At 43.2% G+C, this 18,623-nt stretch overlaps 1 protein-coding gene across 1 annotated transcript in view; it reads left to right on the top strand.

Moving 5' to 3' along the window:
* Positions 1 to 18,623, top strand: part of GDA (guanine deaminase) — a 76,366-nt gene that overhangs the window by 37,961 nt on the left and 19,782 nt on the right. The window contains exons 10-14 of the mRNA XM_054031757.1: positions 1,487 to 1,554; positions 2,031 to 2,177; positions 6,823 to 6,941; positions 7,673 to 7,700; positions 8,487 to 8,546. Of these exons, the coding sequence (XP_053887732.1) occupies positions 1,487 to 1,554; positions 2,031 to 2,177; positions 6,823 to 6,941; positions 7,673 to 7,700; positions 8,487 to 8,546 (422 nt within the window). The remainder of the gene's footprint in view (positions 1 to 1,486; positions 1,555 to 2,030; positions 2,178 to 6,822; positions 6,942 to 7,672; positions 7,701 to 8,486; positions 8,547 to 18,623) is intronic.

Raw genomic sequence — 18,623 nt, 5'->3', positions numbered from 1 at the left:
ATGGAAGCCTAAAGCTAAGCTCTTAGTCTTTATTTAGGCACCTAAATTAAGTGACATGATTTTCAAAAGCACTCAGCTGCTCCTATTGACTTCAGTGTATTTACTCCTGACTTACATGGGTGTAAGCAAGATCAAACTCAGGCCCTAAAGAAGTCTTATTTTATTGGTATTATTTTCATGCCAAATGCTGGAAGTCATGTAAATTAAAGAAGCAGGGAATTTAGCCCCCCTCTTTGCCTTAACTCATAGTCTCCTCAGTTGCTTCTCACACCACTTACTCTCCTCTAGCTCCTGCCCTCTTGTGTCATGTAACCATCATCCCTTCATGGGGTCTCTGGAGAGCTGTGGCCACCAGTCTTAGCCCCAAAACGGTCCCTGGTGACATGCCAAGTATCCAAGCAATCGTGTCAGTTCGCCTGGCGCCCTGTAATCCCCATCAACCACCTTCCAACTGCTATGGAACCTTCCCTAACTGCTCAGTTGAATCATTTATGGCATTAAGTTACACACGGCCAGTTTTTAATTTACATTTCTTCATCTCTGCTTTTGATTTTTGGCCTTCTTTGCTGTCTTCCTTCCTGAATATATTAAGGCCCTGCATTTCAGTAAGCGAGGCACTCAATGAATACAAGACTACAAAAGTGGCATACTGAGTTTTTATTTTAATTTTACTTTATCCTTTTAATGATCAAGGTTTTATAATTCAGGTTTATGAACGCAATTTTTTAATTTCTATTGTATAGGCGTCATCCGCTACATCAGGGGTGGGCAAACTTTTTGGCCCAAGGGCCACATTGGGGTTGCAAAACTGTATGGAGGGCCGGGTAAGGAAGGCTGTGCCTCCCTATCAGCCTGGCCCCCACCCCCTATCTGCCCCCTCACTGTCCCCCTCAGAACCTCTGACCCATCTACACACACACCCTGCTCCTGTCCCCTGACTGCCACCTCTCGGGACCCCCCACCCCTAACTGTCCCCTCCCAGGACCTCAGCCCCTATCCAACCCCCCTGCTCCCAGTCCCCTGACTGCCCTGACCCCATCCACACCCCCACCCCCTGACAGGCCCCCTGAGACCCCACACCTATCCAACCCCAGTCCACTTACCACGCCTAGCAGAGCAGCGTGTCTGGCTGCCGGCCTGCCGCTCTGCTCAGCAGGAGTGCGCAGCTCTGCTGCTCAGAGTGCTGCCCCCCTGGCAGCGGGGCTCTGTGGAGGAGGGGCCGGGGGCTAGCCTCCCTGTCCGGGAGCTCAGGGGCCGGGCAGGACTAGGGCCCGCGGGCCATAGTTTGCCCACCTCTGCGCTACATACATTTTGGGAAGTGTTTTGTATACTGAAGAGAGATTGCCATGGAACTGTTTTAGGGCCTTCTTCTTCTGTCGTCACTAAAGCAACCTCTCCCTCCCCCCCACATACTGCTTGAATGCAGGAATGAGCCTTTAGTCTTTTTCTATGTTTGTCATGGAGGATCTGTTTCTTTCCAATCCAGGTTGTGCAGTGGCATTTTAAACGTACAAAATGTTCTGAAGCACAATGTGAAGCTTGGTCTTGGCACAGGTTAGTAATTTACTGTAGAATCACTTATTGAGAGCCTATTTAGTGCACAAATGGCTAGCCACATATTCATGTTAAAGCACTAACATGCTCCCAACCAGTGGGCCTGATTTTCCATTACTTTGCATCTAGAACGGGTCAAAAAAATTTTAGAGAAATGTTTTGAAAGTGAAAGAAGATAGTTTTGTTCCACTAGTCAAAAAAGAACTGGAGTGGAGTCTGGAACTATTTTCTAGATTGTAGGAAAATAATCTATATTATTCTGCATGTGATCTGTATTATACTTATAGAGATGTTCATGCACATATAAAAACCTTCTTTAGGAATTAGGCAATAGACTCATTGAAGACTGGGCATAATGATGAACCTTTCCCTATTTATCTTGTCTGCCATTCTGTAACATTAAATTAAAAGTTATACAATTTCCACCCAGATTATTATCCCCAAAAGCTAACTTTTAAGATTTTGATCTATTGTAGATGTTGCTGGTGGGTATTCATCTTCTATGCTTGATGCTATCAGGAGAACGATGTCTGCATCTAATACCCTTCTACTCAATAAAGTGAACAATACAGTCTTAACTCTTAAAGAAGCTTTCAGACTAGCAACTCTTGGAGGGAGCCAAGGTAAAGAAACTTTTTTTTTCCCCTCTAGAATGTGTGTGTGATGCTTTGATTACAGCTTTGCAGCATACTGTCCTTCATCCTTAAAATGGGGCCAGATTTTAGGATTCCCCCCTCCATTGTAAAACTTTTGGCAACAACATGGAGTTATTTGACAATGGCCTCGCTTTCAGTTTGGTCGCTTTTTCTGGCTCTAACTTTACAATCACATCTGTTGCGCAGAAAAAGATAGGTTCATACCACTGCAGAAAATCTTAACACTGGTGAATGTTTTATGGAGATACCATATGATGGCAGAAGGGCATTCATATTGACATAGCCAGTTTGAGTAGTTGAATCTTGTTAATTTCTAGGTACTTTCATTATTTTAAAATCCTCAGACATTTCTTTCACTTGCGGATGATGGATTTCTAAATGTTGCAGTAACTTAAAATGCTTTGTATGCTCAGCAGCCAACACTTCAAAACACTGCGCAATTGCTGTAAAACCATATATCTTATATTTGTCATCACATTCATGCATTTTCTTTCTTCTTTTGAGTCCTGCCACCAGGGCCGTCCTTACCCATATGCAAAGTACACAGCTGCATAGGGCACCAGGAAATTTGGGGCATCACATTTCCTGGTGCCCTGCACAGCTGCATGCTGCTCCAGCCTCTGCCCCACCTCTTCCCCATGGCCCCCACCCCTGCTCTGCCCCAGCCCCGCTTCTTTCCACCCCTGCTCCGCCTCAGCCCCATCCCCACTCCACCCTGTCCCCAAAGCCCCCACCCCTGCTCTGCCCCAGCCCTGCCTCTTCCTGCCCCTGCTCCACCCCAGCCCCACCCCCACTCCTCTGAGGACTGCTGCAGGGCCGGGCTTGCACTCACTGGCAGCAGGAAGTGCAGTGGCCTGGCCCCAGCTGCACCGCCAGTGAGTGCTGGGGGGTGGTTCCCCTCTGTCCCTCAAGCCAGCTCCCCCTCACCCTCCCCCCACGGGGAGGGCTGCATAGGGCCCCAGAATAGGTAGGGACGGCCCTGCCTGCCACAATCTTTTGCACAAAACAATCCTCCTTTCCAAATCACTCTCAGCCAGACCTGAGCGCCAAGAAAGTATAAACAACATATGCAACATGTTTTTTGAGAGACTCAGTAGTGTCTTTAACCTATAGCAATATAGCCAGCACATCCAGTGTTCCAGTTAATGATATGTTTTGAATGAATACTTACACTTCATGTTTTTTGTAATAAGGTTTTTAATATAGTTTTTATTGTTCAGTGGAAAGCAAACCCAAGCATGGGTACAGATTTAATACTGTTTAACTAGCAGAAACATTGTCCTCAGTCGAATCTTGCACGAGTCTACATTTGCCATGAGGTTCTCAGGTTCCAGCAATGTGGTGTCTTTAAAGAGACACACCATTATAGGGCTTATGTCATATATTGATTGTTAAAATTATTTTAATTTTATTGAATCTCCTTTTTCTAAATTAGTTATTTACACATTCCCCTATCTCCCTTAGACCTCTGCAGTTTAGGAAACTGTGGATTATATAGATTTCTTTTTGTTGACATGTGCTACTCTCTTTTATTAGATTTGACTGCTGAGACCACTGATCTTTTAACACCCTCTTGTGTTTAACATAGAAACTGCACGAAGCACACTAGAGAAAAATCTCACTATACCCTTTCAGGTGAACTAGGGATATGTCTCCGACTGCAAAGAAAAACCCAGGGCTGGCCCATGCCAGCTGACTTGGGCTGCAGGGCTGTTTCATTGCAGTGTAGACTTCTGGGCTCCGGTTGCAGCTGGAGCTCTGGGACCCTCCCATTTTGCAGTGTCCTAGAAGCTTGGGCATCTACACTGCAGGTAAACAGCCCAGCAGCCCAAGCCGTGTGAGCCTGAGTTGGCTGGCCTGGGCCAGCCGCAGTTGTCTAGTAGATTCTAGACATACCTTTGGTGTTTAATTTCATTCAAAACCATGTTCCACAAAGCTAACACTTTATCATTTCTGATTTTTTTTAAAACATCTCTAGAATGCTGTGAAATGCGTGTAGCTCTCAAATTTCTTCAGAGACTGAAATTCCACTGCCATCCATTAACTATCTAAAAAAACAAAAGAGCAGATTCTGTGTTGATATTACACCCTATGCAATCCCCATGCCTTCTAAGACAATTTTGGGGTATTTGTAAAGTTTATTTCAACATTACAGATTATTCATACAAACTTAAAATTATCCTAGATCATTTCAAAGGAAACTAAAATAACAAAAGCCCTGATTTTTAGAAGTGCTGAGCAAATCCCATTAACTTCAGTGGGGACTGTGGACGTTTAGCACCTCTGAAAATCAGACCCAAAGGGCTGTCATTTTATATTACTGTACGAGGCTCAAAATAATAAAGAAGAAGAAAAAGGGGAGGGGGAGAAGGACCCTGCTAACAAATAAAACAAGCCTTACAGCCCTCTGTTTGGCCTTCATTTCATGCTCTCCTGTCCAAGTGCAAGAAACAATTCTGCAGACAACATACAGCTTTAAAAACTCCAGAGTTCTTTTCAGCAAGGCTTCATGTCCAGTACCTTCTTGTGAGATTTACCCAATTGAATGAATTGGCAGAATACTAGATCAGTTGGAGATGAACCAGAAAAATATAAACTGGTTGCAGACTCAGTAAACTCTTAACAGAATTTTTGCTGTGTTTTAGTTGATAACAAATGACTTTATAAAGATCCAGAGATCCCAAAGCAGTCTGCACACATGCCCGCCTTAATTACGATCTATGTAGACACCCATCATTGAAACTAAAGGGCCTAATCCAGTGCCCATTAAAGTCAATTTGAGTCTTTCCATTGACTTCATTAGACATTGAATCAGGCTGTAAGTGAAGAATGCTTTATCTGATTGGCCCTATAGGATGATAAGTCTGCAGGCAAAAAGTGATAACTACATAACTGGAATTTGCCCAGGAGTTGTCTTGGAGCCTAAGCCATCTCCTCTATCCTGCAAATGGCTCTGCACAGGCAAATGCTTGAAATCAGTGGGGCTGTATGCAGGCACTGCCGATGCAGATCTAGGTGCAGGACTGAGACCACACTGTGTTCAGGGTTGCATTAGCTAAACTATTCACACCACATGTTCAAATCCTGGCAGGGGTCAGTTTACCTTTGCACCCTTCATGCTAAAGAATTAGAGCTTCACTCCTTCTATGAGGTACTCAGCACTTTCAGCTGCCATTAAGGGCACTCAGCACCATGCATGATCTGACTTTGTGTGAGGATCTGTTAGAACAGAACTTGAAAAAAATCAGGATAGAGTGAACCTTCTGAAGTGTGATGTTGTGCAAGCCTCTAGGAGCCAGGACAGTTTTTTGGGGGGGTTGCAAAGCTAGTCTTAGTACACAAACCAATTTTTATTTATAGTTTAAGCCTGTTATATTGCAAGTGTCATTCAATTTTTTAAAAAAACATTTGCACCTGTGATGCTTGAGTGGGTTCATGTTGCGTAAAATGATGTTGTAAAACAATTTCTCTGTGTGGACGTTAGACATCCTGACACATTTTTTATAAAAAGTTAGGGGTGTGCTCCATTTGTCCTGGGCCAAAATTTTCTCTAGCCATAATGTTCTGGGTGCTTATTGGTTGTTACACCTTCCAGAATAATAATACATACCTACCTTATGATCATAATAAATACTTTCTAGTCTATATAACCCTCTGTCAGAGAAGCTCAGCCTCAAAGGACTTTATAGTAGGGTTACCATACGTCCGGATTTTCCCGGACATGTTCGGCTTTTTGGGCTCCAAATCCCCGTCCGGGGGGAAATCCCAAAAAGCCGGACATGTCCGGGAAAATCGGACATGCGGTGCCGGGCCGGCGGAGCGGGGCTGGGCCGGCGGTGCCGGGCCAGGGGCTCGGGGGCCGGGCTGGCGGTGCCGGGGGCCAGGCTGGGGACCGGCGGTGGGCCGCGCCTCCTCCCCCCACATCCCCCCTTACCTGCTTCAGGCTTCCTGCGACTCAAATGTTCGCGGGAAGCAGGGGAGGGGGTGGAGACTTTGGGGAGGGGGAGGAGTTGGGGCGGGGGCGGGGCCCCGTGGAGTGTCCTCCTTTCGGAGGGACTAAATATGGTAACCCTATTTATAGACATTAATGAACTAAGCCTAACATCCCCATTGTGAGGTAGGCAAGTATTATGTCCATGTTATCCCCATAAGTGGCTGCATTTCAGTATAAGTATGTAGTTTTAAAGTGCTTTTGGATTCTTCAGGATGAAAAGACATTTGGAAATGTAAGAGATTGCTCATCCTAGGTGTTTGAAATTAGAATAATCAATCACTTTATGACACAGTGGAACCTAGACATAGGATGATGTTAAAAAGGTAAAACAAAAAGACATTTAATGACAATTTAAAAGGTGCTATAAATTTCATTCTCACTTGCCTTATTTACCTATCATTTTTCTCTAATATCAACAATTTTTTTATGAAAAAAGTCTCTTAAAAATTCAGAGGTTACGTTATTTCGCTATCTTAAAGCGATGCTTTTTGTCATAGCAATCTAAACATCTGCAGATTTCCATCTGGACATAGATCTCAAACAAGTTGCCAGACACTTGTACAAGATGGAATGTGCAGAAGACCAGAGGCTCGTTTATTAACTAGTTTTGTTTCACAGCCCTAGGACTAGATGATGTGATTGGAAACTTTGAAGTTGGCAAAGAATTTGATGCACTGCTGATCAACCCCAAGGCTTCAGATAGTCCTTTTGACTTGTTTGCTGGAGATACTTTTGAGGTAATCAAACCACTAAATTATCGAAATGCTCCAGAAAGTACTGAAAAGAGCAAGCTGCAGATCCAGGAGGGAGACGGGATGGTGTAGCATTCAGGGGCTGAAGCAGCAAGAGTCCTTCCAGGAGTACCTAAGTGACAGCCAGGGTACTGCACCCAACAGTATATCAGCCACACTACTCAGTGACAATATGGGTGAGGGTTAGCCCCATTAGTCCCTAATGACCAGTGTTGCTCCTGAATTTTGGCATTATCCCATTACTTCTGGTAAAAACAATAGGCCAGATTAATCCCTAGGACTGTTCCACTGAAATCTAGTGTCATGAATTTGAACCTGTTGATACCAGTGACATAAAACTTGTTTTTTAATGCTAGCATAATCTTTTAGCCGGGTTTATTTAGTAAAGAAAAAAGAACAAAGATTTTACTGGGCAAATTAAACAAGGTTATTAGCTGATCAGTGGGATGACAAAAGAGTGGGTAAAGGGAAATGTTATGACTTGAACAATATGCCTATTGAAGTGTTATCTAATTTATAGTGTCACATTTTTCTGATGTTGGCTCTTCTAAGAGATATAGTCTCTTTAGCAAATAGACAAATCAAATTTTGATTTTACAGTTAAAAAGCATGTATTATGTGAATTTGTTTTTGCAGTCTTCTTTTAGTTTCATACAGATGTGTTTTGGGAGGAGAGGAACTGCTTTCTGAAATTTGTGCTTTTTCCATATTTTCAGGATATTATCCAGAAGTTCCTGTATCTAGGTACGTCCCAGCCTTCACTATACAGAAAAATTCTCTTTATCTCATACTTATCTAGATAATCTTCTGACATAATATGGAGATTGATTGCTTTTCCTTGTTATTCTTTTAAAATCACAAATGTTTAAATAAGAATTGAGAAGTACAGCATTTTTGCTATGTTATGTGGTTACACAACATATGTTTTACATAAAATCCTGTGATCTGCTAGGCTAAGATTAACCCAACCAACTAGCAGGTTTTTAACCATGACTATTTGTGTCTACACTGGAAGCTAAGTGGTGTTTAACAGTGCATTAACGCTAACACAAATCACGTTTTTAAACACAAATCACTTGCCCAGTCTCTACAAAGCCTAATGCCCTTTCATGTAGTATCTTTGTTCTCAGCAAGAAAGATGGGAAGTCACTTCTCAGGAAAACATACACACACTTTACTTGGGATTGGCTGGACTAAGGGCTGGCCTACTCTCAATTCTGGCATCAATGTAATGGAATTGTTTGAATAACCACATTTTTTAATTAGTGCAAAAACTGAGTGTAAACCAGCCTTTAGATCTACAGGACTAGCACTGCCAGTTTCATTCTTTTAAGATTTAGGGGAGGGGAAGGAAATCTTCCTAATAGAAGGCCCATGCCACATGAACCCTTTCCCAGTCTAAGAGGGGGCTATGTGCTGCAGTCTTTGGAAGTGATCAGTTCCACACCTGATGCTGAGTATTGTGTCACTTAAATCTACACATCTTATGCAACTAGTGTATGCAAAAATCTTTTGGCTTTATTGTTTCAGGTGATGATCGGAATATTAATGAAGTATATGTGGCAGGCAAGCAAGTGGTTCCTTTTTCAAGTTCAGTATAATTTCATTTCCGTTCTGCAAAACATTCTGTGGATCATTCTGCATCTAAGTTTGAAGGGATTGGTTAAATGCAGTGCCTCATTGTCAAGAGTGACACCTCAGTTTCTTTGTTTAATGCTGTGAATTTGCAAAATAATTATGAGTCTTGTTAGATTACAATTTACCTTACCAAGATGATGACATTTGTATAAGAAAAAAAGCTTTTAAGTCCATCTTTACAAATCCCAACCATGAGCGGGGGGGCGGGGGGGGAGAGCAGAAGAGAAAGCAGGGGCAGCTAGATTAAAGCCAGTGCGGTATACCTACTCCACCAGAGGTTCCAAATGAAAACTGTGCAGCTGTCTGGAGCTCATAGATTGCCAGAGCCAAATGGAATTCAAACCTTGCATGTTTTTAGTTCTGTTATAAGCCTAGAACCTCTGGGCCTGATTCTCTTCACGCATAGCAATTTATACCAGTTAACTGAATTGACTTCAGTGGGATTACTCCTGACTTAAACTGGTGAGAGATCAGACTCAGGTAGGGTTACCATATTTTCACAAACAAAAAAGAGGACACTTGGGGGGGGGGGGGGAGAAGCCCCGCCCTAGCCCCGCCCCATCCACTCCCTCCCACTTCCCACCCCCTGACTGCTCCCCTCAGAACCCCAACCCCCCCTGCTTCTTGTCCCCTGACTGCCCCCTGCTGAGAACCCCCTACCCTAACTGCTCCCCCCAGGACCCTACCTGTCCCCTGACTGCCCTGACCCTTATCTACTCGCATGGGTGGCAGGATTGTAGAAATTTTGGTGGTGCCCAGAACCCCCCACCCCACCTGCCTAAGGCTCTGGGAGGGTGGTTGGGTGGGGGGAGGAGGTCTGGGGTGCAGGTCTTGGGCTGGGGATTGGGGTGCAGGTTCTGGGATAGAGTTTGGGTGCTGGGTGCAGGCTCCGGGCTGGGGCAGGGGGTGGGTGTGCAGGAGGGGGTGAGGGGTGCAGGCTCTGGGATGGAGTTTGGGGGTGAGAGGCGGTGCAAAGGGAGGGGGTGCAGGCTTTGGGAGGAAGTTTGAGGGCAGGAGGGGGTGTGTGGGAAGGGGGAGGGGGATTGGGGATAGGAGGGGATGCAGGGGTGAGAGCTGTGGGTCTGGGGATGAGGGGTTCATGATGCAGGAGGGGGCTCAGGGATGGAGCAGAGGATTAGGGTGTGTGGGGATGAGGGCTGGGGGGTTTGGGGTGTTGGAGAGGCTCAGGGCTAGGGTGGAAGGGCAGGGTAAGGGCAGCCTGTCTTCCCATTAGTGGATGGGGGCACTAGGACCTGGGGGCAGCAGACAGCAGTTGCTGCTGGCTCTGGCAGTACACGCAGACAAGGGAGAGGCAGACAGGGAGGGGGGACCCACGGGGGGGGGATGCGCAGAGGGGGGATGGCAGGTGGAGGCTGGGGACCCATCCAACACTCCCCCGCTCCCTGACTGCCCCCCCCCCCCGACTCCTCTTACCATTCTGGCTCCACGTGGGTCGGTTTGTGTGCTACACAGGACTACAGAGAGAGGGAGGGAGGAGCAGGGGAGGGCTCTGGCTGCTGGAGGCCAATGGGAGTGGGTCAATCGGCCTAGCCGCCCAATCAGCAGCCACTCTGCATGGAAGGGAGGGAGGGAGAAAACCTCCCTGGACATTTTAACCTTGTTACCAATTCCTCCCGGATGGCTATTTAGAGACGCAAAAGCCGGACATGTCCGGGGAAATACGGACGGATGGTAACCCTAGACTCAGGCCCAGTGATTTCTGCAATCAGAAATTTTCTTTTGGTAAAGAAACTTCATAGTTTTTAAGGTCAGAAAGGGAAAGTTCTCCCACCCCAATTGTCATAACTTCCAAATGATCAAGAAGTTTTATATAAAATGAGTCGCTAAAAACAGAGGATCCATAAATATTCCCTGTGTGTTCACAATATTTGTAATTCCTGTAGAATATAGTTTTGAACTGAGATGGATTTTTAATAGCAAAACCAGAGCAGTCTAAATTTATAGAATTTACTTGTTCCTGAAAGTGCTTGTCAGGAACTATTATCTGTGTTTGAGCACAGAGGCAGGCATAATCCCAGTCTGGTTCGCTTCCAGTTTAAAGATGCTCTTTTAATTTTTGAAAAAGTCTGTGAGATTAAACTCTTCCCTTGAAGAGCACATTTCCCTATGTTTTAGCTCCGCCATTTTGCCTCTGGGGTTAGGCAGTTAGTTTACCTCCTGCTGGCCTAATGCCTCTTTTTCATGATTGCTTTGTAACACAATGGAAGTGCACTTGAATTTAAATACCCTCAGAGACCTTTCCTCTAGGCCAGTTCAACACTAGGCAATTAGGTCAGTATAACTATATGTTGTTCAGGGGTGTGAAAAATCCACACCCCTGAGTGACGACCCAACCCCAGGCATAGACAGCGCTAGGTCAACTGGAGAATTCTCCTGTGGACATAGCTACTATTTCACAGGGAGGTGGTGTACCGATGCTGATGGGAGAAGCCTCCCATCAGTGTAGGTCAGTGGTGGGCAACCTGCGGCCCATGAGCCACACGCAGCCCGTCAGGGTAATCTGCTGGCGGGCCACCAGACTGTTTGTTTACATTTGCATGGCCGCCTGCAGCTCCCAGTGGTCACGGTTCGCCGTTCCCGGCCAATGGAAGCAGTGGGAAGTGGCAGCCTGCAGGCCACAGGTTGCCACCACAGCTCCAGAGGATCCCTAAAAATCTGCAAGATATAGCAGCCAAAACACAGCAGAACAATTTGGGGAAAAGTCACTGAGGATCCCATTGTGGAATTTTACTCCCCCCAAGGTTTTCTATGAAATTCTGCCACCACCCCGCCATTTGCACAAAATTGCCTAAATAAAGACAAATCAAAGCACAAACCCCCCACAAAAATACACCACAAACAAAGTATGAGCTGGCCACCAGGAATAAAGGGAAGATACGAAACAGAACTAAGGACAAGGCCAGATCCTCAGCTGGTGTAACTTGTCATAGCACAATGAGCTTCAGCTGAGCGTCTGGCCCAAAGAGTACAAATGGGTGAGAGAACCTCTAAAGCACATATAACCAACTGCTTCCAGTTGTCTACCCAGACTCTGGATGGAATCTTTGATGTTATTTGTGTCTTTCATTTATGTTCAATGGCAGCATGCAATTCAGAAAAAAGATGGGCTGTGGGAGGCTAGCTTGCTGGACCAATATGCTTAATGTGCACTATGTTAAGACCAGCACTTTTTATATATTATAAATGGAATCTATTTGAAATGTTATGTCTTTATCTTACTGTGTCACTTATTAAACTTCTGCTTTTATTTATTAATGAAATTGCTACTAAATATTGCCTATGCTTTATGCAGCATTATTTGAATTATTCATGTGTAGCAAGTGGTGATCTGCACTTTAAAATGTTGCCTTGGCCTAATGTTTATAGTTATTCTGTGATTTTTGCCAATAGAAGGCATTGTAGACTGAGGAGAGAGATTCTGTATTTGTTCATTTGTACTGAATGTTTTCATTACTGGAGTGTAATTTCTGGTAGTAAAGAGAGTTAAAGGAACCCTGTCAAGTAGTTTATGCTCAAGTGTAGGTTGTGGGGACCAGAGGAGAGGGGTCCTTTAATAGAACCTGATATGAATAGAAATATTTTCATTGAATTAAGAAAAGTTCTGTGGAAACAGGCTTTTAAATTTAGCCTGTAGTATGGACAGCAAAGCACAACAAAAAGCAACATAAAGGGACAAAAGTAAATTGCAGTTCTTTTAAAGAATATTTCAGTTCTAAAAATCAAAGATATTACCAGCATAATCAGACAAGGACTTCAAAACATGTATAGTTTTAAGTGTTCCCATAGGTAATCCATAACGCATGACAAGATGTGTAGCTTTTGAATTTTATAATGCATTTATATAAATCAATGGTACAGCCTCATCTGGAATACTATATGTAGTACTGTCACTCCAATCTCAAAAAGGATATTGCAGAATTAGAGGGGAGGACCAACAAGAACGATCAAGGGCCTAGAAAAACACTCATATAATGAGAGATGGAAAAGCGTGGGATTATTTTCCATAGAAAGGTGGTAAGAGGGAACATGAAACCAGAATATAAAATAATTAATAGTGTAGAGAAGGTATATAAGAAACTTCTCGTTGCCTCATAACACAAAAACAAGGGGACATTGAGTGAAATTAAAATGTGGGACATTCAAAACTGATAGAAGGAAATTCTTTTTCATACATTGTGAAACTCATTGCCACAGAAGTCAGTGACTCCAAGAACTTGACAAGATTCAAAAGGGAACCTGACATTTATATAGACATCAAGAATATCCAGAGAATTATAATTAGTAGTGGGTGAATAACTGATTTTTTGGTTCCCTGGAAGTTCTGAAAAATAAAAAGAATATGGTTTCAGTTAACCCAAACCTAGAAACTTCAAAAAAAATTGATAAGTCAAAAAAATCCATTTAGTAATGTTTTGTTTCAGATATTTTTAAAGGGCTAGATTCACAAAATGCTGACAGGTTTAGAAGATGGCAGTGACGGTGCCCTCCTTATAACTTTTAGTCCAGTGGTTAGAGTACTCACTTGGGATGGGGAAGACCATTCCTCTGTGCCTGATGTGGAAAAGAGATTTGAACTTGGGTATCCCACAGTGCAGGAGAGTGCCATGACCACTGGGCTATGGGGCAGCTCTCACTTTTTCCTTGCTGAAGTTGTTTCACTTGTTATAAATAGTCATTGGAGCAGTGACTTGAACTTTGGTCTCCCACATCTTAGGCGAGTGCCCTAACATGGCTTGTCCTAGTCTACACTGAGCACAAAGTCATGGTCACCATCATCTCATCTAACTCCAGGGTTCCCAGTCGTGTTGAAACACAATAACGTTTTCTAATGCAGATGAGCCTTCAATGGCTTTTCTGCGGAGACTGCCACCAGGGAATGGTGGTGGCTTTTGTGAGGTGGATGCCTATCCCAGAGAATCTGCACTGAGACTATCCTCTTTATCTTTATGTTCCCGTTCCATGTCCAGTAAGGTTTCAGCTAGTGGGTTAGGTTCATTCCAGGGTGACAATGACCTATGTTGATGTAAACCTTAGTGTAGGGCACTGACATTAGGACATTCACTAAGGAACCAGGCTGCAGCTGTGCAAAGCAGTCATGCAACCTCTACTAGGCTTCAGCAGCCACAGACAGCACAAGAAGCAGTGCTGGGCAGTATGAGCAATGTGCTGATTCAGTACATCCCCCTCACAGGGTCCTTCTGGGGAAGTTCTTGTGCAACTTAAGCTGTTCCCTCAGCACAAACCTAGAGGGAGGGTTGTGGCAGCAATACTGGCTGTTCTCCTTAGGGAACACACCCCTTTCTACCCAGCATGTAATTTACACTTCTTTGGGCCAGTTTTGTTGAAACTGGCCAATGGTCCCATCTGCCTTGTTCCTGTTGTACATAGGTCCCAGTTCTCTCTTTCCAGCTATTTCTGAGGAAAACACCCAATAGAAATAATGTTATTCAGTTCCTCCTTTCTATTCTAATTAAGTATATCTTGGAGGGGGGAGTATATTTGGAATAATGGTATTTGTTTTTTGCACTGTTCTGCTTGTTTCTGATTGTGCTGAATGAGCACCCATGTACTGCTGAAACAAAATAAAGAGGCCTTGTGTTTACATTAATCACCGTCTGATTCAGTGTTTGACTGATAAACCTGGCCAGCTCACTATGTAAAACATATACGGGGAGGATCATAGTACAGTGCAGAGTATTAGTGAGATGCACAGAAGTTACCTTTTGCCCTGTGTATCTCTGACATACACATTACAAGTAATCTGTAAAGCCTGCTTAGTATGTATAGCTTTGTTTTATGGGAGCTACCAATCTTTTTTAGAATCAAAATGCTAGTTGTGCTTTATGTGACTTTATTACCACGTTTACAGGCCTGATAAATCAACATAACTGCTTCACTGACACTTTTATTATTTTGTGCTTAAATAGACCATCCTGAAATGCCTCATTCACGCATTTGGCAGCAAGTACACAAATGCAGAAAAGAATCACTTTTTTTTTTTAAACATATTTTTCTCTGCTTTATAATTTTGCAAAGCTTAGGCATAAAAGCGTTCCATATCTCAGCAGCTATGAAGCACAGTAGACATGGATTTCCTTAAACCAAAAATCCCGTAGAACTATTAATTACACATTGAGGAATTATGTATCAGGCTTTTGAGAATTATGCACAAGTGATCACTAAAATATGCAAAGTTATGTGCAGATTAATTTTTTTCCCCCCCATCAAGCAGCTTGTCAACAGAAGTCATACAAACTAGTCAGTAAAATACTGAAACTAAACTGCTTTATTTGTTACAATTCTTAATAAAAAGGCCCATTTAACCTTTGCAATTCAGGAATTCTGCTGCTGTAAATGCTTAACACTTCATTTTGGAAAATAGCTGTGACAACTGTTTTGCTAAATGTTTGTTAGCGGTGCTACGTAAAAGATTTTTCTAAAGGATTGTCTACATACAAAAGTTGTACTGTTTGTATAGTTAAAATGGTGGACACAGGCCATGCCTACACTACAAAATTATATCAATAATTAGTTATTGCAGCTATTAAATCACTTGTGTGGACACAGGCTTGAGTCTTTGTGTTGGTGGTGCATGTCCTCACTAGGAGCACTTGTATCAATTGTATTGTCAGTGTGGGGCACTGTGGGATGGCTCCTGAAAGCCAGAAACAGTCGACGCAAGCAATGCAGTGTCTAAACTGACACCCTGTTGACCTAATTACATCGACAGTGACTCTACACCACTCAGGGACCTGGTGTTACTAAATTGGCATAGAGAGGCACTTAAGTCATCAGGAGCCAAATTTAAGTGGGAATACACTTCCACAGGTTGACGCAAGGCACCTTCTATCGACCTAACCCTGTTGTGTAGACCAGGCCTTAGACTGGTGTAAGGTGCTTATACTTATATAAAAACTATGAGTAGACCAGGCCTGAGAGCCATTGGGTAAGGATACAACTAGATTTTTCACTGCAGTGAGTCAATATGGGTGTGGTATAAAAGCCCACTTTAAGAACACAAATGAGCACAAAATTAGGAATAACTATTTTTTTTAAGAAAAAAGAAGAACAGGAGTACTTGTGGCACCTTAGAGACTAATAAATTTATTAGAGCATAAGCTTTCGTGGACTACAGCCCACTTCTTCGGATGCATATTTTTTTTAATTATCTGTTGACTTTTAACCAAAATAAAGATAACCATGATGTAACACTTTCATACTTTCAGTATGTTCTTCATGGGCCTTATCCCAAGGCTGTGAAAGGAAAGACTTTCATTGACTTCAATTAGTTTTGGATTAGGTCCAATGTCTGCATCGTTTATAAATTAGCTTATTGGTTTAGTTTGTAAATAAAGGGCACAATTATAATGCAAGAAGCATGATGCTCACGCTCTTCTTTCCCCCTGTGAAAGCCTTCTGTTTGAAAGATCAATGTGTGTATAATGAATTCACAACTGCATCCTTGTAGCTAATTGCAAGCACAGACATCTTTTAGATAGCTTCCAAAGTTAGATAGCCAGAAGTGGCACAGGAACAAGATTCAGCAGCAGCAGTGGCTCCTTCATTCAGCATCCCCTTGCAGGGGACCTAGCCCTCCTGTTATACAGCCACCACCACCCTAACTGGAAAGGTGAATTTGGACTCTAGTCACTTTCTACCTTGTCTATAGTGGCAAGTGCCGTAAGCCACCTCTGACCTAACCCACTCCCTAGTGAAAAGTACACCACTGTCCACCCCCAAAGTACAATTGCACAGGTTATGGAAGAATGTGTAAGGCTCCCTGCACATTCTGTTTTCAAAATCCTCAGCCTGGCCCTGCCCCCAGCAGTTGAAAATGTATCCAAGAATTTAACAGTGTACAGAACCAATTGTTTGGAATATTCTCTTTCTGGAATGTCCTGCAATACCCACAGTGACAGACACACAACTGTCCCATTTAAATACTGATACCAGGGCTTTTAAACTATGAAAACAGCAGTCTTTTTGCTTAATGCTGATGCAGTGCACATTTTCTGAATCCAGATTCTATTGAAGTCCCACATAATAGAAGGATAAAGTTTTTCTCCTGAATTAGTTATTAAAATCAAGCCTAAAAAGCAATTTTGATAAACATTCATTTCTGTCAAATCTACTTCTCATAACAGATTTTGTTGTATTTTTCCTATTCTTTTCAACATATGCTAGAAGATGTCACTTTTTTGTGTTTGTTTAAGCAGCTAAAACATGAAGTCTTCCTGCAGGGAAGGAGTGGAAAATCTTGCAAGTTTTCCATTGAACTACATGGAAAACATACAAATTCCTCACACCTGCCTAGGAGAGACAGTTTCCTTTTTGGTTGTGTTAATAGCTTCCTTTTTATCCTGAACCAAGAGGGAACAATATGTCAGCACCAAGACAAACATCCTCCTTCTCAGCTGGAATTGGGCAGGAGCTGTAATTGGTCTTGACAGCATATGAAATTACAGAAAATCATGAATAATCCATTATGTTGAACAAAAATATTTCCCTAATATTCTGCAATAATGTCTAAAACTAATAATGGGGAGGAGGGGGGGAGCAGTTTTGCTCTTAGATATGTGGGTGAAACTCTTATTGGTGAAGGTAGAATTCTGTTCTGTCAGTGAGTTCTGCCTGACACCACTCAATCACTCTGGCTACTTGACTGCCTCTCACTCTTTCTGTGTGGTGTATCTATAGCATCCTTTAAAATTAACAGTTGCCATTGTTATACTTTATGACTGATGAAACTGCAAACAGATGTGAGAAACAAGAATCAAGCTGAAATACTAAATAAACCAGACATTGCTGAATGTTGCTGTATATCAGAGCTGTGTGTCTAAAGATGCTGGTATCATTTCCAGCATCATAATGATAAAATTCACGCCCTCAACAAAAATATTTGAGAAAAGAGAGGAACTGATGCTGCATAGAAGAGACCATTTCCAGTCGAGACTCCAATAAGAGGTCATTAAATAAGGAGAGATTCAGAGATTTTAAAACCAGAAGGGACCATTATGATCATGCAGTCTGATTGCCACAGCAGAGGCGATAGCAGATGGGGAACTGAGGCACCAAAAGCCACTGAGCCCTAGCTTTAAAAATATGTAGGCACCTAATTGACTTTGAAATCAATCTGCCTACCTCAAGGTCACACAGGAAACTTGTGGTGGAGCAGGCAATTGAACCCAGGTCTCTTAAGCTAGAGCACTAACCACTAGAAAATCCTTCCTTCAGCTCCCTCTTTAACCGTATTGATTAACATAACCACTCTACCAAGAAGGCATGATTCACTCAAGGCCTCCATAATACCTCACCCGACATGCAGTAACAAATTACTCACACATTTAACTCCTTTGCTGTTTTCTCAGTAGCTCCTTGCTCCCAAAAGGGTATTTTAATGAATCAAAATCTACTCTTGTCATGCTTGTCCCTTATATTTAATGCTGGTTTTTTTTTTCTGGGGTTGAGTCTGGGATGCATTAGGCTGGAGTCTTTATTTAAGACTCAGCCATGAGATCTACATGTACAGACTCTGAGAAAGTGATAGATGCGAGACTTATGTTGCCCCTCCCCTCCTCCCCAAAAAAAGAGGTAGAATGATCCAATGGTCATATTCCCACACTGGGAGTCAAGAGATCTAGGTTTTCTTCCCAGCTCTGTCACTGACTTTCTTCATGAACACAGGCAAGTCATTTAACCTTCCCACACTTCAGTTCCCCCCTCTTTAAATGTTACTGGATCTGCATCAAGGACCCCATGGCCCATCTTCTGGCCTACCCCTGTTGCAATCCTTAGTTCTGGTCAATGTGGGGCCACCATGGAAGCTCCACCACTCCAAAAATGCACAGGTTTCTCAGAGGCTGTTTCATCCAGAGTTCTCACACCCAGCCTCAGTCCTGGATTAAGCAGTGTAAAGGGCCTGGCACTGGTACCATGGGAGAATTTCATACAGGGTGAACATTTCCTTCTCATTCGTAAGTGTGTGTGTGTGTGGGGGGGGGGAGTTTG

Source organism: Malaclemys terrapin, chromosome 6 (assembly GCF_027887155.1).
Source record: "Malaclemys terrapin pileata isolate rMalTer1 chromosome 6, rMalTer1.hap1, whole genome shotgun sequence".
Lineage (NCBI taxonomy): Eukaryota > Metazoa > Chordata > Testudines > Emydidae > Malaclemys > Malaclemys terrapin.
The sequence above is the reverse complement of the archived record's forward strand: the minus strand, read 5'-3'. Positions and strand labels throughout refer to the sequence as shown.